Raw genomic sequence first — 12,877 nt, 5'->3', positions numbered from 1 at the left:
TAAAAAAAAAAAACTAACGACGTATGGGGCATTTCGGTAAAATTCATAAATAACATCATACACGATATTGCTCCGTATATAGCAGTAATTTTTAACAAGAGTTTGGACACGGGTTCATTTCCTGACTTGTTAAAATGTAGTAAAGTCTTACCACTTTTTAAGAATGGAAATAGGAGCGATCCCAGTAATTACAGGCCTATTTCAATACTCCCAATCTTTAAGTAAAATTTTCGAAAAAATTATTTTAAATCAACTTCTTATCCATTTTGGTACAAATAAAATTTTTCATAGTGAGCAATTTGGTTTTACAAGAGGTCGATCAACAACTGATGCGGGAATTGCGCTTCTTAAGCATATTTACGATGCTTGGGAGAAATCACAGAATGCTATTGGAGTATTCTGTGATTTATCTAAAGCATTTGATTGTGTAGAACACGAGACGCTTCTTTATAAGCTCAAATATTATGGCGTTAAAGGTAGGGCTTTCATTAATGGAATAAAGTCTACTGGATCTACGCTAAAAATGGGTGTTCCACAAGGTTCAATTTTGGGTCCCTTTCTATTCCTAGTATATATAAATGACCTTCCTTTCTTTGTTAAAGGTATTTGTGATATAGTATTGTTTGCTGACGATACTTCACTGATTTTTAAAGTTGACAGGAAAAAAACTGACTATGACGATGTGAACGGTGCCTTATCACAGATACAAGATTGGTTTAATGTAAATAATTTGGTTTTGAATACTCAAAAAACAATATGTGTAGTTTTTACCCTACCCAATGTTAGGAAGCAAAATTATAATATATCTTTAAGCGGTGGCCCGCTTGATGTAGCCGATACTACCGTGTTCTTGGGAATAGAATTGGATTCCAGACTTCAGTGGAGTCCCCATTTGTCGTCCCTAACAGGGAGACTCAGCTCCGCAGCATACGCGGTTAGAAAACTTAGACAACTAACTGATATTGATACCGCTCGTTTAGTTTATTTTGGTTATTTTCACAGTATTATGTCATATGGCATATTACTTTATTTTACAAAAGAGAGCAATTCGGTTTATTTATAATCTTGGAGCTAGAGACTCTCTTCGGGATGTTTTTAACAGAGTTGGAATACTCACTGTTGCGTCGCAATATATTTACAACAATATCATGTATATTCACAGTAACATTGATCACTTTGATAAAATCAGTGATAATCATTGTATATGCACTAGAAGTAAGGATAAGCTTATAACGCCAAGTTTCCGACTCCGCAAAGTCAATAAATCTTTCTTTGGGCAAGGTATCCATTTCTATAATAAAATTCCACAGACATTTTTAACTTTGCCGTCTCGTAAATTCAAATCGTTTATAAAAATACATTGGTGAAAAAGGCGTATTATTCGATACAAGATTTTGTAGATGATAAAAAAGCGTGGAATTAATACCTGTTGACTTCCAGGCTTAACTTAAAAATTAACTAACATGACTGTATTTTTTTAAATGTTGAAAAAGAGTAACTACTGAGTTTCTTGCGGTTCTTCTCGGTAGAATCTACTTTCCGAACCGGTGGTAGCTTCACTTAATTGTTAAATGACGATTCAAAAGTGCTTGTAAAAGCCCACTTGAATAAAGTATACTTTGATTTTGATTTTTGATAACATAAAAAACGAAACATAACAAAATATCACTTATCCTAAATACATCAAACAAGAAAAAAAATAATAACTAAAAATACAACTAGAACCAATGATGTTGTAGTAAAAATATCATTGACTAGAACAGAACAAGTTTTGAGAGTAAAAAATTAATTGATAATTAAAATAATATTAAACAATAAATAGTGTGCAGCAGTGTAATTTAGCCAAAAGGAGATCCACTCAGTGAAAAATAGAAACATAGTTGCTTGTACACTGATTTTCAGTGGTCTCCTAATGCTATTGCGGAACTGACAGCAGTAACAATAATAGAGCGATATTAAATCAATGCAATAAATAATAAAAGAGGAAAATATATATATATATATAATTAACCTAATAATAAAGGCATTATTAAACATAATTATTACAGAGGTACGAGTATATCTGTCGCTACTTGCTACGCAGAGTGCGCCGGAACGCGCGAGAGCAGGGCGCAACATCTTTCTTAATTATACATAATATTGTAAGTGTTTTTTATGCTCACGCGCCCAGTCGCCCCGCGCAGCCCGCAGCGTCTGTCGCTTAACTGTAACTCAACTCAAATAACTTTATTCAATATAGAAAGCATTTTACTTTCTCATTGATGGTCAATTGAAACACTACCACCGGTTCGGAAAGAAAATACCCTGACCTGAGAAGAACCGGCGAAAGAAACTCGGCGGGTTTTTTTTTTTTTGTTTGTCTTATGTATTATATAAATAAACAATTTAATATGAGATGAAATAGCCAGGAGGCGATCGTTTCATTCCCAAGGTGTGCTATCGATCATAAACTCATTAATTGTATAATAACCCTTTGCACACAAGCGTTCTTAATAAAAATTTTTAATTTGGCAACAGAGGCATTTTGAACGCTTTCTGGGATCCTGTTGTAAAACCGGTTACATTGCCCCACAAAGAAGTTACTGACTCTACGCAGTCGAGTAACAGGAGTAACAAGTTTGTGTTTGTTCCTTGTACCAATGTTATGAGTATCACATTTTTTCATGAAATCCTACTACTATTATAAAGGCGAAAGTTTGTATGTATGGATGTATGGATGTTTGTTACTCTTTCACGTAAAAACTACTGAATGGATTTGAATGAAACTTTACCACAATATAGCTTATACATCAGAATAACACATAGGCTACAATTTTTGAGGTTTCTAATGTGAGGTCGTAAAAAAACACATTTTTTGCGCTTACATTGCAAACGCTGACTGAATCCTACAAGATAGATCAAAACAATGTACAACAGTATTGTAAAACTTAAAAAAGTCCGTGATGGTATATGTTTATCTCTTAGGAATAACCCACAATAACCATTTTTTATCCTTTACTTTGTACGAGAGATAATGGCTTATTTACGAAGCGATTTTAAGCGATTACTAGACTAGACGAGACGAACCTGAAGTCCACGCGAACGAAGTCGCGGGCAAAAGCTAGTGATTAATATTTTTTCGTACATACATAACATTATAGAATATATATTGAGAAGCAACAGACAATATCTTGATTTCTTTAAATTTATTCCTTAACGATTCTTTAGCTCCTAGGTTATAGATTGCGCGTATAGCCCTCTTCTGTAGCACAAGTATGGTATGGATAGCGGCTGCATTGCCCCACAGCACAATACCGTATGACATTATACTATGAAAGTAACTGAAATATACTAAGCGAGCCGTATCAACATCGGTACATAATCTAATTTTTTTGACCGCGAATGCCGCAGAACTCAGTCTACTCGCCAATCCGTTAATATGGAGGCCCCATTGCAACTTGGCATCAACAGTAAGGCCAAGAAACTCAGCAGAATCAATTGGATCCATCGATTCCCCGTTGATGAGTACATCGGCTTTTACATTTTGTACATTTGGTGTACTAAATTTCACAATTTTAGTATTATTATTATTTAGTCTAAGATTATTTACGCTAAACCAATATACTATATCAGCTATAGCATTGTTTACGCCGTCGTACTGTACCTGTTTTCTATTAATTTTAAAAACTAAGGAGGTGTCATCAGCAAACAATACTATATCATGTTTGTTCCCAACAAGAAAGGGCAAGTCATTTATATATGTGAGAAACAGAAAAGGTCCAAGAATTGATCCCTGAGGGGCCCCCATACCAACTGGGTCTCAGTTGGTATGGGGATCCCTTAGGGAGTCCTTTTTCCTTTAACGTCAACCCTCTGAATTATATTGTTAAGATAGGAAGTCAGAAGGTCGAGCGCACATTCTCTAATTCCATAGTGATAAAGTTTCCTGACCAGAGTCTCATGTTGAACACAATCAAAGGCTTTGGATAAGTCACAGAAAATCCCTAAGGCATCAAGTGACTCTTCCCAGGCTTCATAGATATTCTTAATAAGCTCGATACCAGCGTCTGTAGTCGAGCGACCCCCGAGTAAGCACGTTTTTCGCTTAATTAAAAATACCCAAACGAACACAGAAAAGTACATACAGCTGGATAAAAGTACATACATATGACAATTAATTATAATTCTACGTTTTTAAGTATTTGGAAAAGACAATATAAGGTTTCTTACACCAAAGATATATGAATAATATGTGATTATAGTAAATTCAGTTTTATTCACATATATATTTAATTACACGCTAACATAAAAACCCAATATCATAACTTATTTGCTTTATCTTAAAGATGTGGATTGAAGAACTAAGGAGTTATGAAAAAGGGGCGGTTAAGATGACATCTCATAAAAACAATACAGCTGAGCGTGGAAACCAAGGTCATGGGATCACCAGGAGATAACGCGATTCTTGCCTATTGCAATCGGACCGCAAACCAAACGGGTTCGTGTCGTAAAATTAGAATTAATTTAATTTTGCAATATACGTATACTTAAATATTTACATAATTTATATTTAAATTTTGTTAACGACATATAAATAAATTTTGTATATAGTTACATTTACATACCCATGTGTATAAATAAAAATATAAATAGATATAAATAAAATTTTAACAAAAAGAAAAACCGACTTCAAACAAAACACTATTTTAAAACAAATGAATATGCACGAAAAAGTAATAAAAATAATTGCGTATTCAACATATTTTTTAGAGTCTTCCTAAGTTAAATGAAATGAAAAATATTAGACTACTTAAAAGTCGATTAACGATTATATCATGTAGTTATAGTTATTGGTATATTTGGAGCCGGTGTCAGCCACGGTGCCCTTGCCCCAACAATCAAAAGAAAGAAGCGATACGAGCCCCTTGATTGATCCAGTATATTATTGTGTAAAAGGTACCTAATTTGTAAAAAACATATTTGTTAAAGTATTCTCGTATTGTTTTTTTGATAGATATACTGTAGGGTTTTATTGGCTGACACCGACTCCAAATATAACAATAATTATAACTACATGATATAATCGTTAATCGACTTTTAAGTAGTCTAATATTTTTCATTTCATTTAACTTAGGAAGACTCTAAAAAATATGTTGAATACGCAATTATTTTTATTACTTTTTCGTGCATATTCATTTGTTTTAAAATAGTGTTTTGTTTGAAGTCGGTTTTTCTTTTTGTTAAAATTTTATTTATTTTTTGATTTTAAGTGAAGCTGATGTTGACTAATTTTTTTTAATATGGATAGATTAAGCGTTCCGTTTATATGAGTCAGAAACTACTTCGAGGACAATTTCAAAGGAAACTTGCGAATAAAGCAAAAATAGACTTTCGAAAATGCGGATTTAATACGTCACGCGGCGTAAACTACAAGGATCCCTCGAAAGAGCTGTAATCGAACTCAGCAAAAAGACTTTGAAAAAGACCAACTATATTTCGCACATCATATGACATCACATCACATACACAAAATTTGATTAAAGATGGTAAGAAATTCGGCCCCATATCGCACCCTAACTGCGAGCCGTATAGGAGTTCCATCACTACATAGTATAAAACAAAGTCGCTTTCTCTGTCCCTATATCTTTAAATCTACGCAACGGATTTTGACGCGGTTTTTTTTAAAAGATAGTGTGATTCAAGGGGAAGGTTTGTGTATATAATACATGAACAATATAGTAAAGAAACACTGATAATTTCAGAAGTTTGCGATGTGATGTCGTATATAAACAAATTCTGTAGTATATTTAGTATCAGAATTGCACCCGTGCGAAGCCGGGGTGGGTAGCTAGTTGATTATAATATTCGACTATGATAATTACATAAACATAACCACATTACGGAAGGTGACTCAAATATCCAAATAACCTATAAATAAAAGATTTGACCGAGTATCGCTAACGTGCTCCTCAGAATTGTTCCGTTCCCTTCCGTTCCGTTACTTTGTCATGGATCCTGTGCTCAGAACCTTACCAAACTTTCATCAAATTACCCTTGAAGTATATATTTTATAATAAAAAAAGAATTATCAAAATTGGTTAACGTGATTTTCAGTTATTCACCTATTTGTCGCGCATATACATAATGCAAATTTAAGACTTATGTCGTTTTCACATGGATACCATCATCGGAAAAAAAAATGAAAAAAATGGGACCCCAGGGGAAGCACTACGTTTCAAACAAAAAAAAAATTATCAAAATCGGTCCACCCAGTGAAAAGTTATGAAGTAACAAAAATAAAAAAAAAAATAAAAAAAAAAAAAAAAAAAAAATACAGACGAATTGATAACCTCCTCCTTTTGGAAGTCGGTTGAAAATAAATAAATAAAAAAATATCTGATCGATTAAATTAAATGAATAAAATTAACGTCAAAAAGATAATAATTAATAGGTATTGCTTAATTATGTCTAGTTTAAGATTTGTTTTGTTTATCTAATAAATATAATCTATACTTATATCGGAAATTTCCTAACGATTTCAGGTCACGAAAAGGAGGAGGCAGGTCTAAAACTTCCTCGGAATGCCGCTGTTTTATGGATTGGCATTTTCAGCTTAAACAATGACGCTCTTGTAACATGCTCACTATTGTTATTTTTTAACCACTGTAGCTTATGATAGAGGTAAGGTAGAATCTGATATTTTATAACATCAAAAAGTAATGTAGCGAAATGTGCTTGCATACGGTAATTCATTTTTAAGATATTGGCAGTGTTTAAACATGGTGTGTCATGTGTACGCGGCGGAATATTGAAACAGTAACGAGCGCAGGCGTTCTGCACTCGTTGGATGATTTTTTTAGTACGGGAGAGCAAACGTGGCCCAATAACAGCATCAGCATAATTAAATTTTGACAAAACTAGTGCCTCACATAATCTTAAACGAACTTTAGTACTAATAGAATCCCTGATGTTGTAAAGTATTTTTAATCTATAAAAGCAATTTTTTGCAATATTGTTTACATGTTTTTCAAAACGAAGGTCCTCATCAAATAGAACACCAAGGTTTCCCGCTTCGGACACTCTGTGGATGCGTTCACGTAAGAACAGACACTCCTTAAAACACGTTACGATCAGCGACTATGCCAGAATCTTGGACACTTTCAGAGACAGCACTCATATATAAAAAGGGAGATCCAAAATTAGTTACAAACTATTGACCCATTAGTTTTATATTTTGTATCTACAAAGTATTCGCATCGACTCTACTAAGACGCATAACTAAATCAATAGATGAAAATCAACCAATTGAACAAGCAGGGTTTATGAAAAATTATTCAGCTATTGACCACATACACACTTTAAAAATAATCATTTTTGACTACTCAAAAGCTTTCGATTCTATATCGCACAACTATATTTGGCAAGCACTTACTAATCAAGGCATCGAACATGACTATATGCATACATTTAAAAAAAAACAATATACTCAAAAAGCAGGACTAGAGTACGACTAGAGAGAAAAGGACCAACGTTCCAAATAGAGTGAGGCGTAAGACAAGGTGACCCTCTATCGCCAAAGCTATCTATTGCGGTATTGGAATCGATATTTCAAAATTTCGAGTGGGAAGACATTGGTATCAACATTAATGGCAAATACTTATCACATTTGAGATTTGCCGATGACATTGTCCTGCTCTCTGAAAGTCCGGAAGAACTGCAATATATGCTGACCTCTCTGTCATTATAGCGAAGCTGTTGGATTATTAGTTAATAGAGATAAACAAAGATTATGACAAACAGTGATTAAAAAAAAAATTCGATATCGTCAGTGCCGATAGAATACGTAGATGATTATGAATATCTTGGCCATGTAATTTCATTCAGATCATGCACAGAGAAAGAAATAGAACGAAGAATAAAAATCACATGGAACAAATACTGGTCGATGAAGGAAGTATTTAAAGGAAATACACCAACAAAATTCAAAACTAAAGCCATGAACATGTGCATAGTGCCCTGTCTCACATACGCATGCCGAAACCTGGCCGCTCAAAAATTCTTATCTAAATAAAATCAAGACATGCCAAAGGAGCATAGAAAGAAGTTACATGGCTATAAAGTTAAAAGATAAGATAAGAAGCTCATACATCAGGAAAAAGACCAAGGCTAAAGATGAAGTCAAACAAATATTGACACTTAAGTGAAAATGGGCCGGCCATATTCAAAGAACAGCAGACGGAAGATGATCAAAAACTGTGACTAATTGGTCCCCGATTTACAAAAAGAGAAAACAAGGCAGACCATTCAAAAGATGGAGTGATGACATTGCAGATGTACCGGGAGCGCTTTGACGAGAGTGGCGAGGGACAGAAATAGCTGGCAACATTTGGAGGAGGCTTTTACCGCAATAGGCGGCCCATACATAGCATAGAAAATATACATTGAGGACAAAAAGAGAGAGAGAGACTCGACAACGTCGTTCCGTCATTTACAAAAGTAATTTACGCAAGGTTTGGGTGTCAAATGATTGAACATTATCTGTTTTAGTCATTTACTTTCTTCAAACGATCACTTAACATTCAAACTTTTTACAACAAGGTGAGTCACTCGCAGCAGTCGACACTCAGAGGAAGAGCGCTTCCCGAGTCGAACGGTGCGCCACCTACGGCTTCCACAACTTGAGCAGCCCGTCCTCGCCGTACGTGGCCAGCAGGTTCTGGTGCGGGTGATGGGTCATCCCGATGACGCTCTTCTCGTGCACCTGCAAGCACGCGGCTCGTGAGACGGGCGGGGGGGCCGGGTGGGGGGGGGGGGGCGCTGGGGGCGTTCGTTCAGGGCGCGGCGGCACTCACGTTGATGGTGCGCTCCAGCTTGCCGCTGGCGGCGCAGAAGGCGTAGAGCACGAGGTCCTCGCCGGCGCAGTACACGAGGCGGCCGCGCGCGCCCAGCGCGGCGCACACGAGCGCGCCGCCCTCCTCCTCGCGCCGCCCCGACGAGAACGAGCGCACGATCTGCCCCGCCATGTTCATGATGACCACGGTGTTGGTGCGGTTGCACACCACGAAGTGGTCCGGGTTCTTGGGCGTGAGCAGCAGCGAGTTGACGGGCGGCTCGCCGGAGCCCAGCGGCTTCAGCGTCGCCGAGCACTCGCCCGTGCGCACCGACCACACCTGCGGCGACACTCGCGTCAGTACTCGACCACTCGACCCGCCCGCTACGCGGTGACCAGCATGGTGACGACCTTGACGGTTCCGTCGGACGAGGCGCTGAGCACGCTGTGACCGTCGGGCGTGAACACGGCCTCGTTCACGAAGGAGGTGTGTCCACGGAATTCTTTCAGGATCTTGCCCGACTTCAGCCCGTGGATCCTGAAAGTTACCCGTCGGTAAAAATTACGTAACTATCGTAAGTATACGAAACGACTCCGCTCGTCATCCAGACACGACTGAACTCATAGACACCTGATAGATCGATCGAAAGAAGCGGAGAGGATCTGCGTGTTGTCACGAGTGAACTGCAAGCACGTGACGCCCTTGGAGTGGGCGTGATCCAGCTTGCGCTGCACCTGCCCCGTCGACACCTTCCACACCTGCGGACACGCGGCTCGTCAGCGGGAGGCGGGCGGGGGGCGGGGGCCGCGGGGCGGGGGCGAGGCCGACCTTGATCTTGCCGTCGTTGGAGCCCGCCGCCAGCGTGTCGCTGTCCCGTGCGAAGGCGAGGCTGAGCACGGCCTCCTCCATGCTCATGTATTCGTCGTGCGCCTGGTAGCGCAAGTCCTTGCGGATCTTACCCGTCGTGAAGTTCCACACCTCGACCAGCCCGTCCACGGAGCCCGTCACCAGGTACTGGCCGTCTGGAGAGAATCTACAAACATGTTATAAATTGATGAGTAGCTAGGTTTCCTGCTGATTTCAAATCTTATAGCAGCAGCACCGCGTCGCCTACATATGTATGATCCTCACTTATTTACACCTTTAACAACTATAAAAGAGCTGATGTATGTTAAGAGCAGTGGCGTAGCTATCGTAGGGCCAGGAGTTGCAGTGCACCAGGGCCCCTGAGTTCAGGGGGCCCTAAACTAAACCTTAAGCTTCTGTAGCTAGAAAATCACGACCCTACACAAGATTTCTTATTTAGTATCTATAATTTTAAAGAGTTATTTTTATTTTTCATTATTAGTTAAAGAGGGATGGGAAAGAAGGGGGTGAGAGCCCGATTCTTTTTCTATGCACCGGGGCCCTTCCTCACCTAGCTACGCCACTGGTTAAGAGGTGACTTGGTAGTCGCGTTGTAATACGAGGATGGATACGCAGACTCGCACGGCCCACCGGCGTACAAGCCGCGGAGTACAATAATAATCGTACCTTGCGCATTCGACGTGTGATTTTTGACCGAACTTTATAATTTTCGATAGCTGCGTAGGGCACTGGTCGTCCTCCTCGTCCCTTATGGCCGCTTTGCCCCGGAAAAGATCGATCGTAGTTCCTGCGGCAAATAACGTTTATGAGCGACGAGCTGCCTCGTCGGCCACAAGGTACGTCACTAGCCACCCGGTGAGTCTCCGTAGAAAACGTGATTCCCGTCGGCAGAGTTCACACGAGGAGGCCCCGAGATGGGACGGTTTGTTTAGTACATTCGAACGGAGACTAGAAAAGAAGGGAGTCGGACCGGGAGGCAGGAGACCCTGGTGCTGCTGCCACTTGAGCGCCTGCCCCAGCAGCGCCAGCAGGCGCGACGACGGCACGACGGACACCTCGCCCGCCAGCGCCGCCGCCAGCGCCGCGCGCCGCCACTCCTTGCCGCCGCCCGCCGCGCCGCGCGCGCCGCCGTACGCCTCGCGCGGGTCGAAGTACGAGCGCGCCAGCATGTTCTCTGCGGACGGTACATGTTCCCTGTGCTATCATTACCTTAGCTAACCACTCATGTACTTTTATTAGTTAGTATGAAAATACTGAAATTTTAAATGCAATTTATATTAAGAAGTTTACGTTCAAAGGTCTGTGTAGAAATCAAATCAGAATATACTTTATTCCAGTAGGCAGTTTACAATTAAGTGAAGCTACCTAAAGCTAAATGGAAGCTGAATTGAATATAAATAGTATAGTAAATGTTTAATGACTTGATGAACAAAACTCTGTGCAGTCTTTTCTTCTGTTTTAGTAACATTTGTTTGTTACTTGGTAAGAGTGATAACATATATATAAAAATCCCACCAAAAACATTAAATGTAAAAAATGCCAAGTCTCTCGATGCAGTCACTCCAACGTAAAAATTTTGAGATCTCATAGAAGCCAAGTCCTATTCAAATTATTTTGTAGTTATAAATCAACATTTAGTAATTTTATATATAGCGAAACAGCCGCAAATCTCTTTGAGAAAAGATGGTACGGCTGTGCCCATTTTGCTTGAGACTTGGCTGGGGCACTGCCGTGCCCCCAGATATTAATATCAATTAGTAACAAAAATATTTGAATTAAAAATTTGATTTCCACAACTTTTCTTCAGTAACTGAATCTACTGGGATTCTATTGTGTTTAACAAGTCTTTGTAACACATTATGAACTCACAATTTTTGACACCACCAGTTTTACTTATTTCATGAAATATGGCTGGGGTGACAAACCTCTGCATAGTTACTACAACTCTTTAGGAATAAAGCCACTATGAGAAGTAACACTTACCAAGATGCATATATCTATCTGTCTCCTGTTGCTTCATAAGAAGGCAAGGGTGAGTCTGTCGCAGCAGCGTACGTGCGGCTCCAAGTTCCCGCAATTCTATTAGTTCCAATACCACCTGCTCATAGAGATCCATCAGTTTCTTGTCAGGTAATTTAAGAGATGCTGTTGCTTTCAAAACTGTATCCCAGTGGCCATTGTTGATGTCTGCACAAAACCCATCAACACTATCAACAGTATTGAGAGACACCCCTGTCTCCTCCTGCAACATGTCATTCATAATTACTGTAAACAAATCAATTGTATAATATGTCACAAATTGCTTAAAACATATTTCTCTGATTGACAGTTAATACGAACTGTTATTGATGTAGCAAACAGTTACTTTATTATGACTATAAACATACTCGAAAATCACATAAAATAAAACCTTTACTGATATGTTTATCATATTTTTATATGAATGTATCTTCTTAGTGTATGCTTATTTATTAAAACCATAAGTTTAGTAGTGTATATTAAAATAGTTTCAATAAAAATAAACGATGATCAAGCATCAACAATGAGCAATATTAAATAAATTGTCACCTGTAATGTCTGCAATGTTTTCGTGAGGTTAGATTCTTTCAAATACTGTTGAATAAGACGGATAACACTAAAATCAAAAATAAACATGAATGTTTAGTTATTTTTTACAAATATCTGATACCAGCCAAACTTTCAAATAAATTATTTAAAACTTACTCCGCGGATTCTATTTCTATAGACATCGTTTTTTAAAATTTCAATTTTGAGGTTCACGCAATAATTAATCCCAGCTAAGCATGTATTGATTTAATCTCATTTATAATCATATAATATACAAAGATAACGTATATTATTGTTAATTTACTTCCTACTATTCAGGGTTTCGACAAAACTTGTATGAACTTAAAATACAAACAAACCTAGCATTTTAGGTCATTTTGACAGTATGAGTTTGACGATTTATTACAGTGTTGTAATCAACGCAAAGTTGCCATATTAATAAATAAAAATCATGATAATGTCGTATTGCTCATTTTTACTGATTAAAATTACAGGCTTACAGTCTTTACTATAAAAGATATATTGCTATAAAGATTTCTAATTGATAGTGTTTTTGCCGATATCGTTAGATATATGATGATTCAATTCAATTCTTAGTTTAATGGCTTTTAATTGTGCCGGCAGGGCACAGA

The 12,877-nt window shown here is 38.3% G+C and overlaps 1 protein-coding gene across 1 annotated transcript; it reads right to left on the bottom strand.

Annotated features, from left to right (window-relative positions):
• Positions 1–8,516: 8,516 nt before the first annotated feature.
• LOC124535000 (WD40 repeat-containing protein SMU1) lies at positions 8,517–12,650 on the bottom strand. Its single transcript, XM_047111009.1, has 10 exons — positions 12,402–12,650; positions 12,246–12,312; positions 11,661–11,919; positions 10,648–10,851; positions 10,344–10,464; positions 9,639–9,843; positions 9,441–9,568; positions 9,221–9,347; positions 8,832–9,149; positions 8,517–8,740 (listed from the first exon to the last, which is right to left on the bottom strand). Exons 1-10 carry the CDS (start codon positions 12,425–12,427, stop codon positions 8,642–8,644), a joined length of 1,554 nt encoding a protein of 517 aa, XP_046966965.1. The 5' UTR covers positions 12,428–12,650; the 3' UTR covers positions 8,517–8,641.
• Positions 12,651–12,877: the final 227 nt, after the last annotated feature.

This window comes from Vanessa cardui, chromosome 14, assembly GCF_905220365.1.
Source record: "Vanessa cardui chromosome 14, ilVanCard2.1, whole genome shotgun sequence".
Taxonomy (NCBI): Eukaryota; Metazoa; Arthropoda; class Insecta; order Lepidoptera; family Nymphalidae; genus Vanessa; species Vanessa cardui.
This window is presented reverse-complemented; position numbering and strand designations above follow the sequence as displayed.